We start from the raw sequence: 12,996 nt of genomic DNA, 5'->3' as shown, positions 1-12,996 counted from the left end.
ATGATGTTGAATTGTGCTCTACGCAAGTAAAATGTGATTTGAATCCCGTTGTACAAAAAAGATGGGATGCTGATTCTATTGGGAAATCCCTTCCTCCTTTGGTGTGATTTGGAAACTTAATTGTGGTGCTTCATTAACAGGTACTGCTTCAGGATTCCAGAAAACTTCCCGTTGGCTTTAGCAGCACCATTGCCTTGTGCTGGAATCACAATATACACTCAAATGGTGCGTCACAAGATGAACCAACCGGGTAAGTCTCTTGGTGTAATTGGACTCGGTCTTGGTGTAATTGGACTCGGTGGGCTCAGTCACATGGCAATTAAGCTTGGGAAGGCTTATGGACTGAAATTCGCTATGTTTAGTACAAGCATTTCTAAAAGGAGGAAGCACCGAGCTTGCTTGGTGCCGACCATTTCGTTATCTCATCCGACCAAGAATAGATGAAGGCAGGCGGAAGATTTAAAATTATCAATACTTTAGATCCATTAAGGTCAAGTGCTACCGTGATCCGATGATTCCAATACATGCAGGCCATGGCTAAGTCCCTGGACTTTATAATCGACACGGCATTTGCTGATCACCTATTTGATCCTTACATGTCTCTTTTGAAGACGGGTGGCGTTCTAGCGTTGGTTGGGTCCCAAAGCGAAGTTACATTCAGTGTGGCAAGCCTTAACCTTGGGGAAAAGTACACTAATGGTGCCATAAGTTGTATACGGCGCTCACTTTGATGTCAAAAGTTTCCGTCAAATCACTTAAGTGCCAAATCGGAGAAAAAACGATCACTTTGGTGCCACCGGCGAGAAATTCCGGCCAAAATAAATACGTGGCTTTTATATTTAAAAAAAAAACGATGTGGCTTAAGATTGTCCAGGTGGATAGCATAAAAGGACGCCGTTTTCCTTTCTTTGTAAGAAACAACGTTGTTTCTTGCCATCCACCGTGGATTCACATAAGAAACGACGCCGCGTTGCTCCATAGCAAAAAACGATGTTGCTGAAGAGGGAGTAAAATAGGGTTCGTATACTATTCTCCTCGACGCTGGCCGGAGCTCGCTCACCCACTGTCGTTCACCCACCGTCGTTCGCTCGCCTGCTGTCGCTCGCCCACTGTCGCTTGGCCACCGTTGTAGTTGCGCCATTGTTCACGATCGTTCAAGTTTGTCATGTTCTCTACGTGGATCAATTTTGCGAAAAAATTAGGGTTCCGACGGGCAAATTAGGGCACGGAGGGCAAATTGAGGGCTTGGCTCAAGCGGAAAGTAGTGGGGAAAGTGGTGGGGATGTCACTTTTATGGGGACGGAATAGAAAAATTGATTCTTCCATCGTTTGTTCGTTTTCTGTTGTGAGGACCGAACAGAAAAAATGGTGCGGAGAGGCTTGACTCGGAGGGAAACAGTGGTGGGACCGAATTTGTTTATTTAATTAATTGGACTGCTTTTGTGGGGGACCGAATATGAATGTGATTGAATTGAAAAATGAGTGGTGGGGACCTCACTTTGTTTATTTAATTCGGTTTCTTTTATTTCTGTAAATCCATCGAATTGGGGAGATTTTAGTCGCATTTGTTCCTTGACAACAAAATGATAAGGACCTACATGTGAAGTTGTCGATTCTGTCATGTGGTTCCAACAAAACGACAATGACTCTTTTTTTTTTCATTGGGTGCAGCATCGACATGGACACGAATCAGGTAAGCGTCATTGTTTACTATGGTGGAGAGTTTGTTATTGGCACTGAAGATTGATAATATAATAGTGGAAATTAAGGTACTATTTATGTCAATGTTTGGAAGCCATCATATATTGATTTTCTGAGAGATTTGGTGTATTTTTTACGCTGCAAAGTGCAAAAACTACATTACTGTGTTCCTAGGAAGGAATTGAAGGATGGGTTAAGATTTTTTTAACAACGATAATGGTATTAAGGATATCATTTACCATTATCTTCACGATGAAAAAGTTAAGGTATATGTTGAGTATTATAGTGAGGATGAGGATAAGGATGTGGATGAGCAGATGACCACTGAAGGAGGAGAAGTGAGGGATCTTGTTCAAACGAGTAATCAAGTCGGGGATAAGTTTAGGTTAGATGAAGGGCAAAATGAGAGGGAGATAAGTCATATTGATAGAGATGAACAAAGAGGGAGATGTCCTGAAATTTTGGGTGAAGATTTGGGTGAAGATGTGGGCGATGAAGACTTCATTGGATTAGAATGGGAAATTGCTTTATCTAATGAATCGGAAGATGAATGTTTGGCTTTAGTAAATTTTCCAAGTGACGAAGATGATGATGAACTCGTACAGTCAAGACAAAAGCAAAGGGAATTTCTGAGAAAAAAAAACTTGTAGCTTTAGCAAAAAGGTCCGAGCCAGTAAATAGGGATGGAGATCAAGCTGAGGGTAATAGAAGTGAAGATGAAGAAAGCTGTGGCGATGAAGTTACTAGTTCGGAAAATGAGCTTGACAATGATGATGAAGAACCTGTTTCTCGAAGAAAAAGTAAGTATCCTTTCTATGATTCAACTGTTGATAAACCTATTTTGTCGGTGGGCATGAGATTTGACAATGCCAAACAGTCCAAGGAAGCTGTTGTGAAGAACTCAATTGGTGAATAGAGGAGCGTTAAATTTATTAGAAACACGAAGGAATTTGTGAGAGCTAAGTGCTCACAACCTAATTGTTCATGGAAGCTCTATGCTGCGCTTAGTAAGAATAGGTCATTCTAGCTTAGGTCCTTTCAGGAGGAGCATACTTGTCCAATTATCTTTAATAATAAAAGGGTAACAAGTGTGTGGTTATCAAAGAATTTTTTCAATACTATCAAAGCAATGCCCGAGATCAAGAGTTCTCAATTTCAACAATTAGTGAAGGAGCAAGTGGAGGTTAATGTGTCGAGGAATCAATGTAAGAGAGCTAAGATAAGGGTGATGAAAATATTGATGGGTGGGTATAAAGAAGAATATGCACAGGTATGGAATTATGCTGGTGAATACATGTTTCAAAACCCATCCAGTAGGGTATATGTAGAGGTTGTGAAGAGGCCACTCCCTGATCTTTGGCCTAAATTTGATAGATTTTATGTCTGTTTTGATGCATGCAAACGGGGCTTCTTGGTTGGTTGTAGAAGAGTTATAGGATTGGATGGATGCTTTCTAAAGGGTTTATGCAAGGGGGAGTTGTTGGTTGCTGTGGGGAGAGATGCCAATAATTAAATGTTCCCGATAACTTGGGCGGTGGTAAAGATAGAGAACAAGGATATTTGGTCATGGTTCCTAAAAATTTGATGACTGACCTTGTGATAACCGATGGGGAGGATGGGCATTCATGAGCAACCAATAGAAGGTAATTTCATTATCAATTAATTCACTCCCTTTTAATATTAATCACTTGCATATTTTTCTTGACTTGTATTTATTGGTTTGAATTTTTGTATGGACTTATTCTGAGTTGATGCCACATGCTGAGCATAGAATGTGCACGAGGCACATATATGCAAACTGGTCAAGGAACTTCAAAGGAGATATGTTGTAGAAGCAGTTCTGGCAGATAGCAAAGAGTACGAATATGGTTGATTTCAAATTAGCGCACTGGTGTCGGGTCTTCTTCAGCGAAGAGTTCAAATGCGATAACATTGATAACAACCTCAATGAAGCTTTCAATGGTAGAATTTTAGAGGCTAGGTGCAAACTAATCATCAGCATGCTTGATGATATTCGAGTTATGGTTATGACTAGACTGCATAGGCAAAGAGATGATGCTACAAAATGGAGTAGAGACTGTGGCCCTAGGATTGTGAAGAGATTGGATGCAAATATTGCTGTTAGTAGGTTCTGCCATCCAGTTTGGAATGAAGATAATGGGTATGAGATTATTCCAAATCATAATAAGTATGTTGTCAACTTGGATAGAAGAAAGTGTTCATGCCGAGCTTGGCAACTGAATGGAATTCCCTGTGCTCATGCCATTTGTGCTATTCAGATGAAACAAGAAAACCTAGATGATTACCTAGATGATTGGTACAAAAAAAGCTCATACCTTGCTTCATACCAATTCATGATGTAGCCTATCAAAAGCAGCAAATTTTGGGAGCCAACAAATCATTAAAGCCCTCTACCTTTACCGCTGAAGAAGCAAATATGAAGGCAAAAAAAGAGACGAAGAATGCAATAGGAAGAGGCATCAAGTCAAAGGATGAGTAGGACTAGATCAAATATGAAATGCTTCTATTGCCGCAAGGAAGGGCACGATAAGAAAGGTTGTGAGCTGAAAAAGCAGTATCAATAGCAAGATGTAATGGTTGATTCAATGCCGTGGGACATGACTTATCAAGAGTTTCTTGTTGGGCTTATTGAAGGGAGAACAAGGCCCTGCTGTAATGTCTACTAAAGGGCAACAGAAAGCCATACTGTAAGGTAAGTATCCTCTTTATCTCAGTAACTTTAGAGTTCTTATTCGATAGAGTTTGATGGTTGACCATGTGTACTAGCTTCTCTTGTGCTTTTCCTCTGTCATGCACTTGTAATTTGAGAAGTTTTCTCCATGTGTTTCCACTATGAAAATGAGATGTGTAATTATTCGTTGTAGTTGGTCATAATCCTAATACAGCACATTGTTGTAAGGCCTACTAAAGGGCCGAAAAGGCCATGTTGTAGGCTCAAGTGCGAGGATAAGGACTAGAATTGGTAAGACAAAGAACAATAACAACCGAGTCCACCGTTGAGCAAACAAGAAAAAAATATCCTGTAAGTTGTACATCACTGTGTTTGGCCTTTTTATGGGCTAAAATTTACATTTGTTATGTGTTTCTTAGGTGAGAAGACGAGCAACTGCACAAGTTGCAGAGGTTGCTACAAGGATTGTGTTGGAGAAATCTTCTTGAAGTGTTTTGAAGTTGACAAATCGTTTCTATCAGTCTAGTCTGAAGGCTTGCAGACTCTGCTATTTAAAGTCTGAAGACCTTGGGACAGCCAGACTCAAGACTCAAAGTCTATCCTCATTGATCTCTAATCCGTTGAAGAAAGGTTATCCGTAACTGGATGTTTCGTTGAGGATTTAACCTTATCAACTAGAGAAGATCTCATGGCTGGAGAAGACATAAACGGAGTCCTTTGATTGATCGAAGATTGATTCGATAATTGAAGATCCGGTGATTGCCTAAATATTATTGGAAGGTTCTGCTTATGGAAACCGAGATCCTGATTGTATGGGCGAACATGATTGATGGGCTATCAACACGTTCCATTTATAGCTTGGACAATCTTCCTAATTGATTCCGTCCAACGGGTAGATTTGAGGAATTCCTTTGGTAAGTGCCAACGGGTATAATGGCATAAAGGAGTATATAAGGAAGACTGTCTTAGTTGTTCAAGGTGTGCGCGATAGAATAATTCCAAAGTCTGAAGCTTCTTTTTGTTTAGACAAATCCTTTGAGCGAATACTTGTATACGAAAGAGAGAGTCTATATTTGTGAGAAATCTTGAGGAGGTGTAGTAGAACATCTACACTGTGGAATCAAGGCAAAGCTGTGCTGTAACCTCTCTCTTGTTCATAGTGGAATCCAGCCAATAGGCTGTTAGTGAAGAAGAGTGGACGTAGGCTTGATATAAGCCAAACCACTATAAACCGCGTGTTAAATTTTCTCTTCTCTCAGTTTTACTTTGATTATCGTTTCATCCAACTGTCTAGTATTGTGCAATTGCTTGAGAAAAACTCTTTATATACCTATTCACCCCCTCTAGGTACTCATACTAGCAATATCAGATTGTTGTTACTGAAAATAATGCATCACAGCGAACAAAAAGGGGCTATTGGAAAAAAATTAAGGCAATATGGTTATGGGATTTACACAGATGAACGTACTGGAATGACTATTTTGAATATAAAATTTATAGGCCTTATGCATTTAATTTATTGTACTTCAATTCATTTGGTTGACAATATCATTATGTTCTTGTAGCCTGGGAGAACTTCAGAGGTACTTCTCTCAAAGGTGGGCCAACTCAAGAATTAAGGGCGCATCCAAAGAAGAGTGCTCCAAAGAAGAAGAAGAAGAAGAAGACAGTGGGTATAGCTGCGAAACAGCCATCCAAAAAGAACCCATCACTAGTTCCATCTCAACCAACGATTGGGAGCAGTAGTGATGATATGGACCAACACATGATACGTGCTAGAACAAAAATAGCTGCCGTAAAAAACAAGGAAAAGGAAAATGAGGTGACAGAAAGCCCAGTTAAGAACCTGCACATCCAGTTCGAAAGAATGCTCGGATTATGAATCAATTCAAAGCTCTAATAGGAAAATGAGATCAGGGTGTTGTCAATATTGACTGATGGGAGGGTGTTGAACATGGTCTCTTTTTATGTGATGCTGGACATGGTCTCTTTTCATGTTTTCTTTTTTTAGGAGTGTGCTGGATATTATATCATCAATGGTAGTTGCTGCTTGCATATTGCCATTGTTTTTTTTTAGGAAAGTGCTGAACTTTTTTTTTTTGTATTTTGTATTTTGTATTTTGTAAACAATCAAGCAATGTTAATGGCAAGTACTGGAATGACTTTTCATTTTCTCTTGTGTTGGTTTCAGCTAGAATGCTAGCAAGTTAGTTATGCTATATATTTTATTTTTGTTGTTATTGCAATGTTGCTGTTGCTGCAATGTTGCTGTTGTTGGTTAAAGTTGTGGATTATAATGAATTTGTGGGGTTCTGATTATATGTGCTGCTACAAGAGCACTTTGGGTGCTGGTACATCTTGTTGCATCAACATCTGTATGGGTTGGTGCAAGAAAATGCACCAGCAACTCAACTGGTGCAAGAACTCTGTGCATTTGGAATGTGACGTTTGGCACTAACATGTTATTTTTTAAAAAACTTGTGCAACATAAGTGATCACTTTGTAATTGCGACTAGCACTTAAATGATCACTTCTATAAAAACTTGGTACTTAAGCGATCACTATTTACAACTTATGGCACTGAAATGATCAATCGTGAATTTGGCACCATTCTTTAATTTCGGCCATTCAGCCATGGTTTAACAGTTGAAGCAAACCAGCAAACTAGCAAACCATTACCAAATAAAAAATGCAGCAAACCATTACCAAATAAAAAAATGCAGCAAACCATTACCAAAAGCTTTCAATGCAGCAAATCATTACAAAATAAAAAATGCAGCAAACCATTACAGTTTGCTTTCAATGCAGCAAACTATTACCAAATAAAAAATGCAGTAAACCATTATATTTGAAGTAAAAACTAACAAAAACAAACATTGATAATACACAACTAAACAACAAAACTTTTAAGTGCTCACAACTAATGCATTCCAAGTCCAACCTTACATTTCTACCTATAGATTACAACAATAAAACATTCTGCTCTATATAAAAATTGCAACAAACCAAAAAACACATTTTACTTATAAATAATCCAATACAAGTGCATATTCCACGTCTTCGACTATGGTAGACATACAAATTTCTTCTCATTACTCACTTTACATTTGAATAAACTACCCAAGAGAATAAGAATACAATCAACGCTCAATAAAAGTTTCTTTCAATTTTCAGTCTTGAAACCTCTCTCTTCAAATGGTCCATCAGAGATGTTAAACCCTTCATTTGAGCTTGTATTGAGTCGACATCCCCCAGCTCGTCCATTAACATAGATGGAGGTTGATTTTGGCCTTCAAGTAACTCCAATATCACATATGTCGCTCGATTAGAGAATTTCCTATCAACCCATTTGAAATAATGGCACTTCGAGCTTTCTCTATATCTGCCGCACCCATGGAATCTTCTCCCGGGATTCAACCAAGTCCAAGATATTCTTCTCGGACTCGGTAACCCACAATAACAGTAACACTCACCATCTAATTCGCTTTTCTTATAGGAATGCGAGCCACTGTTGAAACTTTTGTCCTCCATTTGCAAAAGCAAGTTGATAACTTTGGCAGAAAATCGAAATATGCACTCGAAATGGTCGAATTGGGGATTTAGGGTTTTCAACTTCCAGTTCTAGTCGAAATTAGGGATTTAGGGGTTTTTATTTGGGGGAAAATGGTAAACGGCATCGTTTTGTTCTTTGTTTGTTGATTGTATTATCCGACGATCCACGTCGGCATAAAAAATTAATAAAAAATTGTCACGTCAGATTTCCACCAACCAAATCGATGATGGCACCAAAGTGATCGTTTTCAAAATTTTTGGCACTTAAGTGATCCGACAGAAATTTTTGACACCAAAGTGAGCGCCGTACATAACTTATGGCACCATTAGTGTACTTCCTCCCTTAACCTTGGTATGTTTTTATTCTCAAAGCTCATTACCGAATGAAATATTGATACCTGATAGGCGAGCCAACTAAGTTGCTCACAATGAACTTTTTGCAGGTATGAAAACAGTTTTGGGTAGCGCTACTGGAGGAATGAAGTATATCCAAGAAATGATAGACCTCTGTGCGCCACAGCACATACACCAAGAAATCGAAGTGATACTGATCGATTATGCCAATGAAGCCCTTGAGGGGCTCATCAAGAGAGATGTTAAGTACCGATTTGTGATAAACATTGAGAACTCCTTGAAATGACATCATCAATGTCGGAAGTTGGAAACATCTTCTGGCAAAGCTAATCGTAAGAAGAGGAAAAGAGGGAATTTCAGAGAGAGGACATCTGTACCTAATGTACTACAAATAAATGATGCCTAATATACTCTAATAACTGTTAGTTTATAGAGGATATAATAAGTGAATGTGTAAAGATATCCTAGTGCTTTTCTGTGTGATAATTCAGAAACTGTCTAAAAGATTGGCTTCTTGAGCCCGCTGATTTCTGTTTGTATAGCTTCAAACGAAGTGCCAGATCCATGAAAGTTCAACCTTCTGTCAGATCAATTGTAGTTACTGAAATAGTAAAACTTGCACTTAGGTCCCATTTCACCTCCTACCCGGTTTTCTTCTCGAGCATCTTCTTATCAACTTGGAAAATCATAGCCATGTGACTATTTCCGAGGATCAAGGTTGAGGGACTCAATTGACTGAAATTGAAAAGGCCGAGGATTCAATTAAGCAAAGTAAAATTTTAAGAACTCAATTGGCCAAAGCGCTAGAACATCATTGACTCTCTTTGCACTTATTTTGTCATATATTCGCTCAATGCACAACATTTCTCTTTTCTGCGTCAAGCTTTATTTGGTTTGAATTCAATCTAATTGCTCTTGACACCTCAACTGAAATGCCCATCATTTTTTTTGCTTGTCTAGCTATCTTATAGTGCATGAATCTCAAAGTTTCGAATGCTTGACTAAAAGCAAGTGATAATCAGCTTGTCCCTCTACATGTGTTCCTATCTATTTCCACGGCATGCTACGGAGGTGGTCAAGATTGCTGGAAAAACTGTCCCAGTTTTGCTCGATTGAGTAGGCTTTTACAGCTTTGTCAATGGCAATCTATCTTGATATTCTGCGTTGCCATTTCTATATCTGTTTGAAGGCAAGAGAGAAGGAATCGAAGAAACTCAAGGCTGCCGAATAAGCAGATCTTGCTAAACTTAAGGTAAACTACTAAAATAATTTTGACTATATCATTCTTGTCAGTGATAAATAATTATATGCTTCTGGTAATATTGTTGCGATCTTTTGCAAATCCTTGCATAGTTTGCTGAAATTTTTTTCTCCTCAAAATATCTATCTTTGAACTAAATCTTGGCTGGTCCGAAAAAAAAGAAGAAGAAGAACTAAATCTTGGTTTTAACCCAAAAAATAAAATAAAATCTTAGTTAATGAAATTGTGTAAAAGGACAGGAAATTCCATGGTGCGTTTAAATTAAAGAGTTCATGTAAAGGGGTAGGCCCTTTTATTTTATTTTAGGGATAAGTATATTGAAAATCTTAAAATTTTTAGATAGCGTAATCAAGTTTTAAAACTTATTATAGAGATGCAATTGAGTCCGACAATTTTCAAAAATTACAATCAAGTCATAAAACTTACCAAGTAGTTGTAATCAAGTCATTTCATTAACTTCATCCAATATGAAAAAAGTGCCAACAAATTTTAGAACTTGATTTCACAAAGTTGACAAATTTTAGGATATCAAATAAACCAGGCATATTTAATAGGAGAAAAATATTCAAAATATCCTAAATCTACTACATCCAACAAGGTAGGCCACGTTGCATGATTGGCAATTGACATGGATGATCTTAAATGAAACAACGTCATTTTGCAATTTTTTGTTATTATTTTCAGATTTTTTCCCTTTTTCCTTTCCTCTCTTTTTCTTTTTTCTTTCTTTTCCTATTGTCTCCTTCTCTGCTGTTCATTTTCTTTCCAGAGCAAGACATTGAGGCTTTGGTGATGGCAGGCATTGACCCCATTAGAGGATTGATCTAGGCAAGGGCTTGCAAGTCCCCAACCTTGCCTATGGCCAATGAGGGCCTATAGGGCCCTTGCCCAAATCTAGGAGAAGGCTTGCAAGTCTCGCTCAATGCCCTCACTTGTAGCCTATGATGGTCGCCGGTCATTACTGAGGCATCGGCCACCGGCGGAGGGAAGAAAATGAACACTAGAGAACGAAAGAATAGGAAAAAAAATTACTAAAAAAGAAAAAGAAAGAATATTAAAAAATTGTGAAACGACGCCACATCATTTAAGATCATCTATATCAGCTATCGGTTGTATCACTTAAAACAGCTAGTGTTTACTAAATTGCTCCATCACTGATTTTCGACCTAAATTTAACTAGGTGGACTACAAAAAATTGTCAAAAGTTTTAGACAACATTGATCAAATTAAAACGTTTAGAATTAAATTAGTGGTCGGACAATAAGTTTAGGATTTTTTTGAACAATTTATTCATTCCACTCACCAAAAGAACAAGCTCGTAATCATTTTGCTGCTTTAAGAAATAGAGTGTCTCTCAGCTCCTCGTGAATGCTTCCTGGCCGGAAATGTTCATGCATGTTTTCCGTTTTTTGTTCAGAATGTTCATGCACGTCAGCAGAGTAAATTTCTACCAACTATTGCGTGATCATTGTTTTGTAACTATGTAAGACACTCATCTCTCTTCCAGGTTTGTTATAGCAAAATACCGTCGATTCATTAGAGGACGTCCTTTTTGTTTCCCTTAGCAACTGAAATCCCGAAAACAGAGATATCCCAAGCTCATTGTTGCTAAAACAATTTAATGTCCCAAGTATATAGGAGTCAAAGCTCTTGAAGAGATAGTATTTTGTGTATCAAAAACATCATATTACAGTGGCACGTGAGAAAGCATGTTTGAAGAAAATGAATGTTCTTTAAATAGATTAATCGAATAATACGACTATGAAGGGTCAGGTACAAATTATTGGCGGTATAACCAACATTGATGACCATTTGCGGGTCCAGTGGTGCAACAGCACATTGCCTATTGACATCTTTTATGTGTCAGTAGGTTGATAATGCAATTAGGTTGTGGATGGAAAAATTCCAGGAGCCGCTCTCCAGAAGATGTCATTGCATGCGTTCTTTGGTTAAGGAAGGGTCATGGGTTACGTTTGGCGAATCACTAATACTTTTCCACAATAGTAAGCTCAAAGATTAATCATGAACATCCATCGCTATGGCATCTATGACGGTTTCTAGGACTTCTCTCCCCCTACAAATTCAGCCGCAGGTAGTATCATCGCCATTGTTCTTTATTCAATTCATCTGCTCCTTAGCTTTTCAGTGACTATCTGAAGTGTTCATCTGAATAAGTCTCAATACAGTGTTCTCAGGTCTTGACCTCTCTACTGTACTGCTGAACAGTTTTTTATGCTTGTCATGATGTTAAATTTCCACATTAACCAAACCAATTTTTTTTTTTTTTTTAACTTTTGTTGTGTACGTACTAATTTCTGGGTTGAGAATTGTTTGTGTGCCTGATATGCCATGTCTGAGGCACTCAGAATTTCATGGGCAGACATGAGGATCCAGTACCAGCTACCTTTGTGAGCATTTTAGGTTGTATGCTCTATTTAAACAAATGCTAATAGTCGTGGAATTAATCAGGCATATTTGACGGCAATACACTCGCCAAAAGAACAAGCTCGATATCCTTTTGCCGGTTTAAGTGACAGAATGTCTTCACCGTGAAATGTTTCATGGCCGGAAATGTTCATGCACGTCAGGAAGACGAATTCCTACAGATTATTGCATGAACATTTTTTATAACTATGGAAGACACTCATCTCTCTTCCAGCTTTGTCATGGCAGAAGATTGTTGATTCATTAGAGGACGTCCTTTTGTTTCCTATAGCCACTGAAATTCCGAAAACAGAGATATGTCAAGCTCATTGTTGCTTAAAAACATTACTGAGGTTGAAAAAAAAATAAGTATATTGGAAATACTAAAACTTGTTAGAAAATTGCAGTTAAGTACCGAAATTTTCAAAAATGCAATGGTAGGATTTAGATTAGACCAATGTGACAAGTTCTAGAACTTGATTTCAAAGTTTCATGGCTTAATTGTATTTTTATGATAAGTTTTAAATCTTCCAATGCACTTATCCAGATAAAAAATTAGTCAAATTGGCACGAACTTAAATATTTCTACAGTCCACTCAAAACAAGATGCATCACAAGCATAACATACATAAAACAAGCATAGATGCTCCCAAGTATCTAGAGTCAAAGCTCATTGAGTATTCTCAATATAGGATATATCACGTGACAGTGGCGTGTAAGCCAACAAGTCTAACAAATGAATATTCTTGAATTAGATTAATCAAATATAAATTGTCAGAGGATAGTAATTGGGCAGTATATCATGTCGGATGTGTTAAATTATGTCTCGAGTTTGAGTATTTGCAAAATGCGATCCGCTTGGATAAAAATTTTATTATTTGATCGTGAAGATATTTTTCTGATAAAGATAATATTCAAGATTATGCACAAGAAAATAAATTCGAAATTCTTTTTGGGTCTTTGATTGTTTCGATCAATAGAAGAAGCTTTGTTGGACTTTGTGAAGGTTTAC

The 12,996-nt window shown here is 37.8% G+C and overlaps 1 protein-coding gene and 1 pseudogene across 1 annotated transcript in view; one reads left to right on the top strand and one right to left on the bottom strand.

Annotated features, from left to right (window-relative positions):
• On the top strand, positions 1 to 8,585 carry LOC120287011 (annotated as a pseudogene).
• A 3,440-nt stretch (positions 8,586 to 12,025) lies between these two features.
• Positions 12,026 to 12,996, bottom strand: part of LOC104416443 (zinc finger protein GAI-ASSOCIATED FACTOR 1) — a 4,515-nt gene continuing 3,544 nt past the window's right edge. The window contains 1 exon segment of the mRNA XM_039299644.1: positions 12,026 to 12,160. Coding sequence (XP_039155578.1) covers positions 12,026 to 12,160 — 135 coding nt within the window.

The sequence above is a fragment of the Eucalyptus grandis genome, chromosome 8 (assembly GCF_016545825.1).
Source record: "Eucalyptus grandis isolate ANBG69807.140 chromosome 8, ASM1654582v1, whole genome shotgun sequence".
NCBI classification, from domain to species: domain Eukaryota; kingdom Viridiplantae; phylum Streptophyta; class Magnoliopsida; order Myrtales; family Myrtaceae; genus Eucalyptus; species Eucalyptus grandis.
The sequence above is the reverse complement of the archived record's forward strand: the minus strand, read 5'-3'. Positions and strand labels throughout refer to the sequence as shown.